Here is a 12,791-nt window from a genome sequence, read left to right on the forward strand (position 1 = left end):
CAGGTGCGTGCGCATGCGTGTGAAAGGGCTCTGTAAACCGCAAGACACAGAATTCATTCGGTATCTGGAACGGAGATGTTGAAATCCAAACCCCGGCCCCGCAAGCCGTCCAAGCACCGCACTTGTGCGAGGCCCCAGCGTTGCACGCCAGAGGGCGCTGCTCCGACTCCCCGCGGCCTGCGCGACCGGATTGGGCAGCTCGGCGCGGGGCGGGGCCTCGGGGAGGCGGGGCTTCCGGCCGCCTCCGCCGCGGTTGCCAGGGGAGGCAGCCGCAGGGAGGCGGAAGGAGCCGAGGACCAACCTGCGCCGAGACGGGGCGCAGGAGCGATGGCGGCCATGGCGGCCTCGGAGCCCGGGTGTCGGAGCTGGTCCTTGTGTCCCGAGGTGCCATCCGCCACCTTCTTCACCGCGCTGCTCTCGCTGCTGGTGTCCGGGCCCCGCCTGTTCCTGCTGCAGCCGCCCGTGGCGCCTTCGGGCCTCTCGCTGCGGTCCGAGGCCCTGCGCAACTGGCAAGGTGAGCAGGGGCGGGGCCGGGCCAGTGGGGCCAGCCCTCTTCCTCCCACCTCGCCAGGCCCTGGGCTCCGGCCTCCCCGCGCCCGCGCCGTCGGCGCTCACCTCCAGCCACTCCGCCCGCACCATCGTTCTCCCCGCCCGGAGGACCAGCCCCGTATCCCGCGTCTTTGCCCCTCCAGAGTCCCATCTTCGTCATCACTGTAATCCTTCCCTACCCGAATTCGTCCCCTTTTCCCGGCGCCGCCCGTCTGGTCAAGGCCCCGCATCCATTCGCTGGCAAACCGGCTTCGTTCACCCAGGCTGGCTCCCCGAGGATTTTTCCTCTCCTTCTCCCCGTCACATACACACCGACGTTTGCTGGAGGGCCTAACTCCCCCTCCCCCCGCCCCCTGGGAACAATGTTTCTCTCTCCATCAAGACATTTGAGCATCGTCTGTGGCTACCCCTAGAAGCGTCCTGGCCTCTTTGGGGTTTAGAATTTCGTCTGCTTCCTCGTGTGCATCTTAACCCTGGCTCTGATTCCCAACTCCTGGCGGGGGGGGCGGGGGGAGGCATCTTGTGCCTTGGGAAAGGTGTTTGTATCATCTACGGCTGAGGAATTTTGCAGATCGATTCAGTGTAAACGTCTGCTCATGAGAGACAAACCTAGTTTCTGTCTCTTCCCCCTTCTTTTCTGGGGAAGAAAATTGTATAGCTTTTGTTATTTCGCAAAGCACACTCACGAGCATTAATCTCGATCCCATGACGTAGGCTTTATTATTCTCCATTATTTAGGTGAAACAGGCTTTAATGTGGAGGAGTCGCAGAGCTATCAAGTCATGCAATTGAGACAGCAACAGGTTTTTTTTTTATTGTGTTGTTTTGGAACTGGACCCTTGGGGGTGTCTAATACCGAAACCGTATAGGGTTGCTTCTAGAATTTTCACATTTATACTGGGAATTTCAGTTTGTACTTGGAATGATTTCAGCAAATAATGAAGTATTCTTGAGATGATGCAGCCTTACAGAGATGGCCTGAGGCATAAGGTTCATAGCCTGCCTCCCTGCTCAAACTCTTCGCCCTGCCCTGGATACACAGAGCACATCCTCGTACACAAATGCAAAATGTCAGTGTCAACGGAGCTCCCCTTACCCCCCTTTAGTTCACAGCTTCTCTGAGTGTGGGGTTCATGGGCATATCAAGCATTGCTCTATCTGTAAGGTTGGATACGCGCCTTCAAGGAAGACTTCTGAGTTCTCTATATAATTAGTGATAGTTTTATGATCTTTTTAGGTACAAAATAATTCATGGTCCCTTTTTTCTTCCTCTGAACAGCCACTATGGAAGGAGAGGTCAGGATTACAGCCGAGGAGACTGGCACAAAGAGTGTTAAGTGACACCCACTCAATCCACCCTGAAGCTGTTACAATTAATTAACCCTCAAACTGCCCGGTGAGATAGGTCAGTATTCAAACCTAAAAAAAAAAAAAAAAAAGGATTCTAAAGCACATTACAAATTCAAAGACCATCCCATGCCAAAAAGTGTTATTTTTTTTTTCCCCACGTGGAAGCTAGTCACGGACTTGCTCCAGGTCCGGGAAAGAGCAAGGATTGGATGTTCACAGCTCTCCTTTGAGTCTTGGGTCCTTCACTGTTGCCTCCCCCTGCCCTGTTGTGGCTCCTGGCTGGTTTTCACCGGCCCTGACAGCCAGCTCCTCCCCCTTTCCGAGGTGGGTTGTAACCTGGCTCGCCCTCCTTAGAGCCCCCACTGCCAAGCCTCTAACCCTGCTCCCTCTGCAGTTTACAGGCTGGTGACGTACATCTTTGTCTATGAGAATCCTGTCTCCCTGCTCTGCGGTGCTATTATCATCTGGCGTTTTGCTGGCAATTTCGAGAGAACCGTGGGCACCGTCCGCCATTGCTTCTTCACCGTGGTCTTCGCCGTCTTCTCTGCCATCATCTTCCTGTCATGTGAAGCCGTGTCCTCGCTGTCGAAGCTGGGGGAGGTGGAGGATGCCAGAGGTTTCACCCCGGTGGCTTTTGCCATGCTGGGAGTCAACTCTGTCCGCTCCCGCGTGCGGAGGGCCCTGGTCTTTGGCGTGGTCGTGCCTTCAATGCTGGTGCCGTGGCTCCTGCTATGCGCCTCCTGGCTCATCCCCCAGACCTCCTTCCTCAGTAATGTCTGTGGACTTGGAATTGGGCTAGCGTGTATCCTTCCTGGAAGGGAATTGGAGGGTGGTGACATGCCAAAGAGCGAACCAAGTTGGGGGGCCCGGGGCGGGGGGGGGGGGGTCAAAGATAGAGCCGTCAGCTCAGGTGGAGGTAATGTGGATTCTAGCTTCAGCTTTGAAAACCATGGGGTCTTGGGTGGGTCACTTGCCTTCTCTAGGCCAGAATTTCCTCACCTGGAAATCAACATAGCTAGCTATCTCCTCACGCCAACTTAGCACTGCCAGCTTGAAATACTCTGATGTGGGGTTTTTTCCCTCGTAAACTGAGGTATATAAACCTACATTTGGCTAATTATGAGAAGAGGTTTCATTGGAAGACTCTGAAATACCCATGAGTTCAGGATGTTCCATGAAACGAAGAGAAAACAGGTTTGTTTGGTTTTGTTTGGTTTAGTCTTTTTGTCAGAAAAAAGGTTGGTTTAGTCTTTTTGTCAGTCTTTTGGGTGATTAGAAACTTAGGATAAGCCTTACATCACTTGTATGATATTCTGGCAATGACGGGTGGTGGGGGGGGGAGTTCTAAAATACAGTGTGGGTTACTTTTTTTTTTTTAAGATTTTATTTATTTATTTTAGAGATGGAGAGGGAGAGTAGGGGGAGGAGCAGAGGGAGAGGGACAAGCAGACTCGAGCTGAGTGAGGAGCCCAACGTGGGGCTCCATCACACGACCCTGAGATCATGACCTGAGCTGAAATCAAGAGTCGGACACTTCACCGACTGAGCCACCCAGACACCCCTTTTCTTATTATATTAAAAAAAAAAATGTTTGTAAGTAATCTCTACACCCAACATGAGGCTTGAACTCACACCCCAAGATCAAGAGTTGTACACTCTACCGAGTGAGCTAGCCAGGTGCCCCAGTGTGGGTTACTTCTTTTAAATAGCAGAATTGGTAGTGTTGGATGTTGAATAGGGTACATTCCTAAAATCTCTTTCAATCTGTGATTCTGTAAACTATTAGGGTAGGTAGTGTGTAAATACACACATAGTTCATTTATCTTACTCTAAAATTTTAATTTTGTTAATTTTGAACCTGTTTTTTGTAATGTATATATGAAATCTAAAGCTATGAACTCCTCTGTATGCACTACTTTGGCTGCATCCCACACATTTTGATGCTGTATTTTCATTTTCATTTAGTCAAAAGTATTTTCTAATTTCCCTTGGGATTTCTTCTTTGATCCAAGGGTTATTTACAAATGAGTTTCTTAATTTCTAAATTTTTGGTGATTTTTCAGATTTCCTTTTGTTGATGATGTCTAATTTCCTTTCATGTGGTCAGAGAACTTTCTTTTTAAGATTGTTGTCCTTTTAATTGTTTTCTGGCCCAGCACTTGATAGATCTTGGTGAATGTTCCATGTGTACTTTAAAAGAATGGGCATTCTGCAGTTGGTGGGTATAGTGTTCAATGTATGTCAGTTAGGTCAGGGTGTTGATGTTGTTCTAGCCTTCTATACAGTTATATTGGTCTATCAATTACTGAAAGGGGACTATTGAAAGCTCCAACTAAAATTGGATTTGTCTATTTTTTCCTTTCAATTCTTGTCAGTTTTTGCTTCAATTATCTTGAAGCTCTATTACAGGATGCATACAAATTTAGGATTATTAATGTCATCTTAATGAACTCAGCTTTTATCCTTGTGAAATGGACCATTTTAATCTCTGGTAATATTCTTTGCCCTGAAGTCTTTGTTTTCGGATATTACTATCTAGTTATTCCAGCTTTCTTTCTTAAAATTAGGATACACATGGTATCTATTTTTCCATCTTTATATTTCTGATACGTTTGTGTCCCTATATTTAAAACATGTTTCGTGTAAAGAGCATGTAGTTGGTTCTCTAGTCTGACCATCTCTGCCTTTTAAGTGGCATGTTTAGCTCATGTACATTTAGTATAATTATTGATATGGTTGAGGTTAAGTCTTCCTGCTTGCTCTTTGTTTTCTCTTTGTCCCAAATGTTCTTTGTTCCTTTTTTCCTCTTTTCCTGACTTCACTTGAGTATTTTTTAAAGATTTACTTATTTATTTATTTGAGGTGGGGGAGGCACAGAGGGAGAGGGAGAGAGAAACTCAAGCAGACTCTGCATTGAGCACAGAGCCTGACACGGGTCTTGGTCTCACGACTCTGAGATCAAACCTGAGCTGAAACCAAGAGTTGGATGCTTAACAGACTGAGCCACCCTGGCACCCCTTCAGTATTTCATTTTTTTAAAGATAGGTTCTTACGGGTTTGCTCTATTTGCTATTAACTATATCTCTTTGTCTTATTTCTTAGTGGTTGCTCTAGAGTTTACAATATACATTTTTAGTTTATCACAGACTACTTTTGGGTAATTTACCACTTAGTATATAATTTAAGAATCTTACAGAATTGTATTTCTATTTTTCTTCTTTCTATCCTTTGTGTTATTGTTGTCCTACATTTTATTTCTATTGCTGTCATAGGTGTTATAAACTTCACAGTACATTACTATTACTTTTGCTTAAACAGTCAATTATTTATTTCTTAATTTAAAAGAAGCAACATTTGGGGCGCCTGGGTGGCTCAGTCGTTAAGCGTCTGCCTTCGGCTCAGGTCATGGTCCCAGGGTCCTGGGATCGAGCCCCGCGTCGGGCTCCCCGCTCTGCGGGAAGCCTGCTTCTCCCTCTCCCACTCCCTCTGCTTGTGTTCCCTCTCTCACTGTGTCTCTCTCTGTCAAATAAATAAGTAAAATCTTTTAAAAAAAAATAAATAAATAAAAGAAGCAACATTTACCCACATATTTACCATTTCTAATCCTCTTCATTCTTTTTTTTAAATATTTTATTATTTATTTATTTGAGAGCAAGAAAGTGAGAGAGAGGACAGTGGGGGGTAGGGACAGAGGCAGAAGCAGACTCCCCGTTGAGCAGGGAGCCCGATGCAAGGCTCAGTCCCGACCCTGGGGTCATGACCTGAGCCAAAGGCAGACACTTAACTGACTGAGCCACCCAGGTGCCCCTCTAATTCTCTTCATTCTTTTGTGTGGATCAGAGTTTCCATCTGATACCATTTTCCTTTTGCCCAAAGAACCTCCCTTAACATTTCTTATACAGTGGGTACACTGGTGACAAATTCTTGGCTTTTGGTTCTTGAAAATGCCTTTATTTCACTAAATGCAGAATTCTGGCCTTCTCTGATCTTTCACTTTTAAAGATGTCATTGCATTACTTCTGGTTTGTATTGTTTTCTCATGAGAAGTCAGTAATTCTTATTGTTTTCCTTATATAATTCATTGTCTTCCTCTGGCTCCTTTCACAATTTTTCATCATTCTTTTTCAGGTATTTAATTATCATGTGCCTTTGTGGTGATTTTCTTTGAGTTGACCTTGCTTGGAGTTGATCATTGGATCTTGGATCTGTGAGGTTAGAGTTTTCATTAAGTCTAAAAAAATTAGCATCACTATGTCTCCAAGGTTTTTTTCTATCCTATTTTCTCCTCTCCTTCAAGGGTACCGATTACACATATGTTAGACTACTTAGTATTGTTCAGTGGGTCTCTGAGGCTTGGTTTACTTTTTTTTTTTTTTAAAGATTTTATTTACTTATTTGACAGAGAGACACAGTGAGAGAGGGAACACAAGGAGGGGGAGTGGGAGAGGGAGAAGCAGGCCTCCCGCTGAGCAGGGAGTCTGATGCGGAACTTGATCCCAGGACCCTCGGATCCTGACCTGAGCTGAAGTCAGATGCTTAGTGACTGAGTCACCTAGGCGCCCCGGCTTGGTTTATTTTTTAATTCTTTTAGCTTTTTTCCACTCTCCATTTCAGTTTGGAGAGTTTTTGTTGCATTGCCTTCAAGTTCAATGATCTCTTTTTCTTCGGTAGGTACATACTTGGCTGTTAAACCCATCCACTTAGTTTTTTATTTCTCATGTTGTATATTTCAGCTGAAGATGTTCTTTTTTTTTTTTTTGTAGTTTTCATTTCTGTATTGGGATTCTTTATCTGTTCCTTCATTGTGTTTGTGTTTTCCTTTAAACCCTTCATATACTTACATATTTGTAGTAGCTGTTTTAAAATACTTGTCTGTTAATACCATCTTCTCTGTCATTTCTGGATCTGTTTTTGACTGGTTTTCCTGCTGAGTAAGGACCCGTTTTCTTCTTCACATGTCTCGTAATTTTTTAGTTGACACTAGACACTGCAAACGCTTTGTTATCGAGGGCTGAGTTGGTTGTTGGTTTTTGTTTTTATTTGAACAAGTTTGATTTTGTGTGTGTGTGTGTGATAAGCAGTTAATTTACTTGTCAAGGCATTACCTTTTTGGAGTTCTTCTCTGAATGCCCTAGGTGTTCAGTGAGGTCTCTTCACCCTGTCTAGTTAGAACTCGAGCGTGTCCCTGCCCTGTGTGAGCTCCAGGATAGCTGCTGTTCCCTCAGTAGCTGGTCTTTGCCAGACATGAGGAGTCTCTGCCCACGTGTATGCACACTGGTATTCAGCTAAAGACTCAGGTACATTTCTAGAGCTCCTTCCCTGAGCAGCTCCCTCCTCTCTGTGACTCTGACCTGGAAATCCCAGGCACTTTTTCCTCTCTGAACTTTCTCTGTCTCTCCAGCTTAGCAAAACACACCATTCTCTGCTTGGAGTCCCCTCTCGATACCGTAGTTTGGAAAATGCCTCCAGGCACTGGAAAGCCAGCTCAGTCTTGAGGCTCGCTTCATTTGTTTCCCTTGTCTTCAGTATCACAGCCTGGCACACAGTGTTTGCTGTCCAAAGTCTGAAGACAGTTGTGTAAAATATCGTGTCCCGGCTTACAGTTATCTATGGTGGGAGGACTAGTCTGGTACCATGACTTCTTCAGAGTCCGAAGCAGAACAGATGGTTAAGAGTATTCTGAAGTCATCAGCTGGGACAACTTTTGACTTCCTCACAGCACTAGCTATCATTGGAAATCAGTCTTTGGAAATAATACTGCCCTCCCTGAAAGAACACAGAGGAATGTAGGGCCATTTTTGGTTATCACGGTGACCAGGCACTACTGCTACTTGGTGGCCGGTGGCTGGGAATGCCGAATGTCCGAAAATGAGTGGAAGAGTCTAGCCCAGCAAAGGCTTGTCTTGCCCAACTTGCCAGGAGCATTCCAGTGAAGAACACTGCCTCCAGGAACAGCTCCCAGGGCCTCCTTACCTTCTCTCCACCACTACCCTCTTCCAGCTGCTGCTGCTTGCAATTTAGGGTTCAGCACGTACCTCACTTCCTAGGGAAAGCCTTCTCGGTCTCCCTACACTAGGTGAGGGTCCCCAGCCTGATCTTCCAGTGATCAGCGTTTGTTTATTACCACTTCCTCTACCCCAGTTACTTCCCCCTTGTCTGGCACTCGTTCCTTAGTTCCGGGTGTATCACAGGTACTCACTAGGTATTCGTCAAAGGGATGGATGGATGGACGGACGGATGGATGAAAGCTGAATCTTTAAGGCTAGATGAAAGCTGAATCTATAGGCAGTGGTGGGTTGACACAGGTCAGATGACCAAAGTGCCCTCAGATCACTTACTGGGGGTGGTGACCATGTGGAGGAAGTGCTGCCAAAGAGACCCACACAAGGCTCACTTGATCACATGGAGGCAGGGTGCCTTCTATTTGGGGACAAACGGACAAGAAGATGTCAGTCCCCACAGAGAGTATCGAGGCAGCCTCCTGGCTCATCCCACTGCAGAGACACAGGCATGTGCTGGTGTGACTGTAGCAGTTGGCATGAGATGGGTTGGCACGGGGCAGGCAAGGCGTCATCTGCCCTCCTCGACTGCTGGGCTCTTTGTTCCCTCTGAGGTGCAGGGGATAGAAACTCAAACCTTGGTTTCCCCTGAGCTTCAGCTTGTGGTAGAGCGAGTGCTAATCCCCCTGTGGAATAAATGCGGGCACCTGTGTTCTATGGGGAAGTGTTCTAAGGGACTCTTCCCTTGAGCTGGCTCCAGTTTTACTTAATACACCAACCTCAGATGGCCTCACCTACTGCTATTCCATTGACCTCTCAGAGCGAGTAGCCCTGAAGCTCGACCAGAAGTTCCCCTTCAGCCTCATGAGGAGGATTTCAGCGTTCAAGTACATCTCAGGCTCTTCAGCCGAAAGAAGGGCGGCCCACAGCCGGAAGTAAGTTACAAAACTCTTAATGCTTGTTCTTGAAGCCGTTCCAGGACCTGTAGAGTGTGTGACTGGTTCAGTATCGCGGGAAAAAGTGATAGGGTATGTACAGTCCCGGGCCCAGAACATCCATGCACAGAGGTCTTCTGAGTGCTCTAGTTCCTGCCCAGCTGCATCTGAAGTAGGGACTGAGCCGAAAGGGGGAAGGGAAGGCATCTGAAGTGCTCACATATACCCCTGAGTGACTTGGGACAGACCGTGGGAGGGAGTGGCCCCATCAAGTGTTCTTACCAGCCCTCAGTGCTGCCCAGCACCCTGCGCAGGTCCCCCTGGGCTCTGGCATGGAGCCCTGGTGAGAAGCAGGCAGTCCACACGGCTGACTAGGCGGCTGGGACGTGAGACAGCGCAGGACCTGAGAGGTAGCGTTTTCTCGGCCACTCAGCAAGAGAAGGTAAGGTTTCGGGTCTTCCAGACCAGGCTCACAAACTCCATGGAAGGTGCTAGGCAAGCCGCCCAGGCTCACGTAGCCTCACTCTGTCCCATCAGAAAGGAGGCCCAAGGAGTACAGGAGTCTCTTTAGGTAACACAGGCAGGAGAGCCCCATCTAGAACTAGGGTCTCTTCTTTCCAGGTCCTATTCACCCCCTTTCTGCTGTTTCCCCACTGCTGGCCTGCGTCCTTCCCTGGGTGCGTCCATGCTGAGACTTCACCACGTAGATTTTCTTTCCTTCAGGGTTCCCTCCAAAAAAAAGGACTTGTGTGAAGTTCAGGTGCTTTGCAGGCAGCCTTTCTCTACCTTCAACCAGCTGTGGAATAGAGTCCACGCTCTGTGCTGGCCTGGACGCAGGGTTTCGGTTGAATTGGAAGCTGCTGTTTGTAGCTTATTTGAGGAGGCGGATGCCCCCCAGCCTTCACCAGCTCAGGGCCCTTTGACCATGTCTTTAAAGGAAGGGAACATCAGGGGCGGGGATGTTGGGGGGTACTGGGAAAACCAGAAATACACACTCACCCAATTTCAGGCAAGTGATCCCTGGGGTCTACATACGTGGGAGACGATTGAAATTTAGTTAGGTGTATGGAGGCTTTTAGGCTTTATGTTCTCATAGACTCGAGAGGGGACTTCAGGGGTCCTTGGGTACAAACTCGCACCCTGTGAAGGAGCCCCCTCTCAGACAGCTGACGGTGGTTGCCTCAGCCTCCTGGCTGGGGGCTCATCTCCAAGGCAGCCCCTGATGAGAAAGTTCTTCCATGTGGAACGGCAGCTGCTTTGCTGTAACTGGGACACTTTGGTGCCAGGTCTGATTCTGTCTCATCATGACAAACAGATCTGGGGTCAGGGAGGTGGTGACCCTTCTGGTCCTTCCGTGTCCCTCACATGGCACGTATACAATGCTCATTATCCCGGCCTGCTACGGGCCCCCAGAACAGAACATGAGGTCTCAGTTGGCCCGACAATGGGACACAGGTATTACAACATGCGTGTTTGCTTTTGGCAGTTACACAGCGGTCTGGACACTTTTCTGGACACTCCCGGAGGCTCTTGGTGAGCTTCTGGTAATCCAGATTCTCTGCATTTTCAAGAATCCCAGAAGTGAGATGTTAATGTTATGTGCTTTGTTCCTGTACTTAAGCAGCTGATTTGATGTTTTTTTTTAAAAAAGCTTTATTTATTGTAGAGAGGGGTGGAGGGGGAGAGGAAGAGGGAGAGAGAATCTCACGCAGACTCCCTGCTGAGCTTGAAGCCTGACGCAGGCTCGATCACGCGCCCCTGAGATCATGACCTGAGTCGAAACCAAGAGTCAGACGCTCAGCTGACTGAGCCACCCAGGCGCCCCCGTAAGCAGCTGATTCGTCAGGTTGGGTTTTAACTGAAACACGTATGGATTCCGTCCGGTCACCTACCACGAACACCAGGCGTATTGGCAGTCGCTGTCCATAGTTGAAACTCTGCGCAGAAGTTCAGAGGATAAAACCCTTGGGCTGTGTTTCCATCTGTGGTCCCAGCCACACGTGTCTGTGGCGGAGCGGGGGGTCGGGGGCGTCTTTCATCTCCAAGGGCGCAGCTCCGCACATCTGGCCCATCGGTTCCTGCCGGCCAGGACTTCGAGCTGTGCGTCTTCACTCCCGAAGCCGCAGGTAGAAACCCTCACAGCAGACAAGGCCTGGGCCCAAGCCCTGTGTTACCCCACTTGAGCCCTCCTGCCCTCCCTCCCACAGAAGTTGGCCCATTCTCGTTGGGTAGCATTGCTGAGCTGGCCACATACACAGTGACGGCTGCGATCCAGTCCCATCTCCATCTGGGGGACAAACTGCTGCGAGCGGTTACACCTCAGGTGGCCTTAGTCGTGAGCCCCATGTCCGTTCATCCTACCGGCTTCCTGCGGGACTGTGAGGGGGCCCTCCCTTCTCAGGCATGTTTTCTGACGGGTTGAGCTTAACCTGTCTCCTCACTTGGTGCTTGGAGCTAGTTACAGAAAACGTCCAAAGCAGGTTGTCACACAAAGTGGTCTGGTGACCCTGAGCCTTTCTCACGTCCAACAGCTGCTGGGGGCCTGGGCGTTACCAGCTGAGTGACCATCTTCTCTCTTGTTCCGTTCCAGGCTGAACCCCGTGCCCGGCTCCTACCCCACGCAGAGTGGCCACCCTCACCTGTCCCCGAGCCACCCTGTTGCCCAGATGCAGCACGCCAGTGGCCAGAAACTAGCCGCCTGGCCGGCTTGCGCTCCTGGCCACATGCCCAGCCTGCCTCCATACCAGCCAGCTTCCGGCCTGTGTTACGTACAGAACCATTTTGGAATGACCCCCAACTCCTCCGGCGTCTACCCGGCTTCCGCGGGTGCCTCCCTGGGAGTCCAGCCCCCCGCCCCCCTCAACTGCCCTGGCACGGTGTATTCTGGGGCGCTGGCCACGCCAGTGGCTGCAGGCTCCAAGGAGTGCTCAAGGGTCCTGATACCCTGACAGGGAATTTCTAGGGAAGTTATCTCACATCTTGGCTTTCTGAAGAAGGTCCTCTGTGAGCGGAGCTAAGATTTTCTCGACAAAAAATTATTTATCAAACACCTCTATGTGCCAGGCTCTGTGTCGAGTATTTTGATATATATCCCAATTCCAGTCCTCATGACAACTATGTGAAGTGCAGTTTATCGTCCCCAGTTTACAGACGCAGAGGGAAAGATGCTCTGTGATTAAGTCACGTAGTTCTGCAGCCGCCCAGCTGGCCTGCTTGGCCCTGGGCCCAGGGCGCCTCCCTCCCACCTGCCGCCCTGCCTCCCGAAGAACACCCAGGAGAAGAGTACACTGGGGTGGTCGGTGGCTGCCAGGGGCTCGTTCTAGCTCTGCATTTCCTTCCTGTCTTCGTGTGTGGTGCTCTTGGTTCTAGTGCCCATGCGTCTGTGTCTGCCCTTCGGGAGCTCCCAGCCCATGTGCTCGGCCGTCCCGGGGCCCGTGTAGTGTTGCCCCCCTACAGTGACCCAGCCCCCGCCCCCCCAGCCTTCTGCCCCAGGAGCGGTGCGGTGGGCCATGGTGAACCACAGCAGCATGCTGGTGGATCCGTAGTGTTGATTACCTTTGAATAAAGAAACCGCCTCCAACCTGCTCATGGTGCGTGCTGTCTCTGTGGTCTGGCTGGGGCTAGAGAGGGCAGAGTTGGGGCAGCAGCAGGGTGGGGTGTGATGGTGAAGACAAGTGGATCAGGTTGAACCAGGCAGACGACCTCCACCCAGTGGAGATCTGACACGGGGGTGGGGGTGTGTGGGGTGGGTTTGAGTGGCGAAGGTGCTGGGATAGCTGAAGAAGGAAACGGGGAGCTTGGACAACCCTGGGATCGGCAACAGCGGGAAGCCACTGCTGCCCCTAGGGGGCACCTCCAAGCTGGGACCACGCGAGGAGGGTTGCCTGGCACGACCTCATCCCGGTACTGGCCTTTGAAGCCAGAGGCGCTGAGAGGAGGCTGGCCCCTCTGCCCATCG

The 12,791-nt window shown here is 49.8% G+C and overlaps 1 protein-coding gene across 1 annotated transcript; it reads left to right on the forward strand.

Annotated features, from left to right (window-relative positions):
- The first annotated feature begins 237 nt into the window (after window positions 1-237).
- RHBDD2 (rhomboid domain containing 2) lies at window positions 238-12,413 on the forward strand. Its single transcript, XM_027613729.1, has 4 exons — window positions 238-514; window positions 2,294-2,701; window positions 8,683-8,833; window positions 11,424-12,413. The coding sequence occupies exons 1-4, from the start codon at window positions 328-330 to the stop codon at window positions 11,779-11,781; spliced, it is 1,104 nt and encodes a 367-aa protein (XP_027469530.1). The 5' UTR covers window positions 238-327; the 3' UTR covers window positions 11,782-12,413.
- The last annotated feature ends 378 nt before the right edge of the window (window positions 12,414-12,791 follow it).

The sequence above is a fragment of the Zalophus californianus genome, chromosome 10 (genome assembly GCF_009762305.2).
Source record: "Zalophus californianus isolate mZalCal1 chromosome 10, mZalCal1.pri.v2, whole genome shotgun sequence".
In the NCBI taxonomy this organism is placed as follows: Eukaryota; Metazoa; Chordata; class Mammalia; order Carnivora; family Otariidae; genus Zalophus; species Zalophus californianus.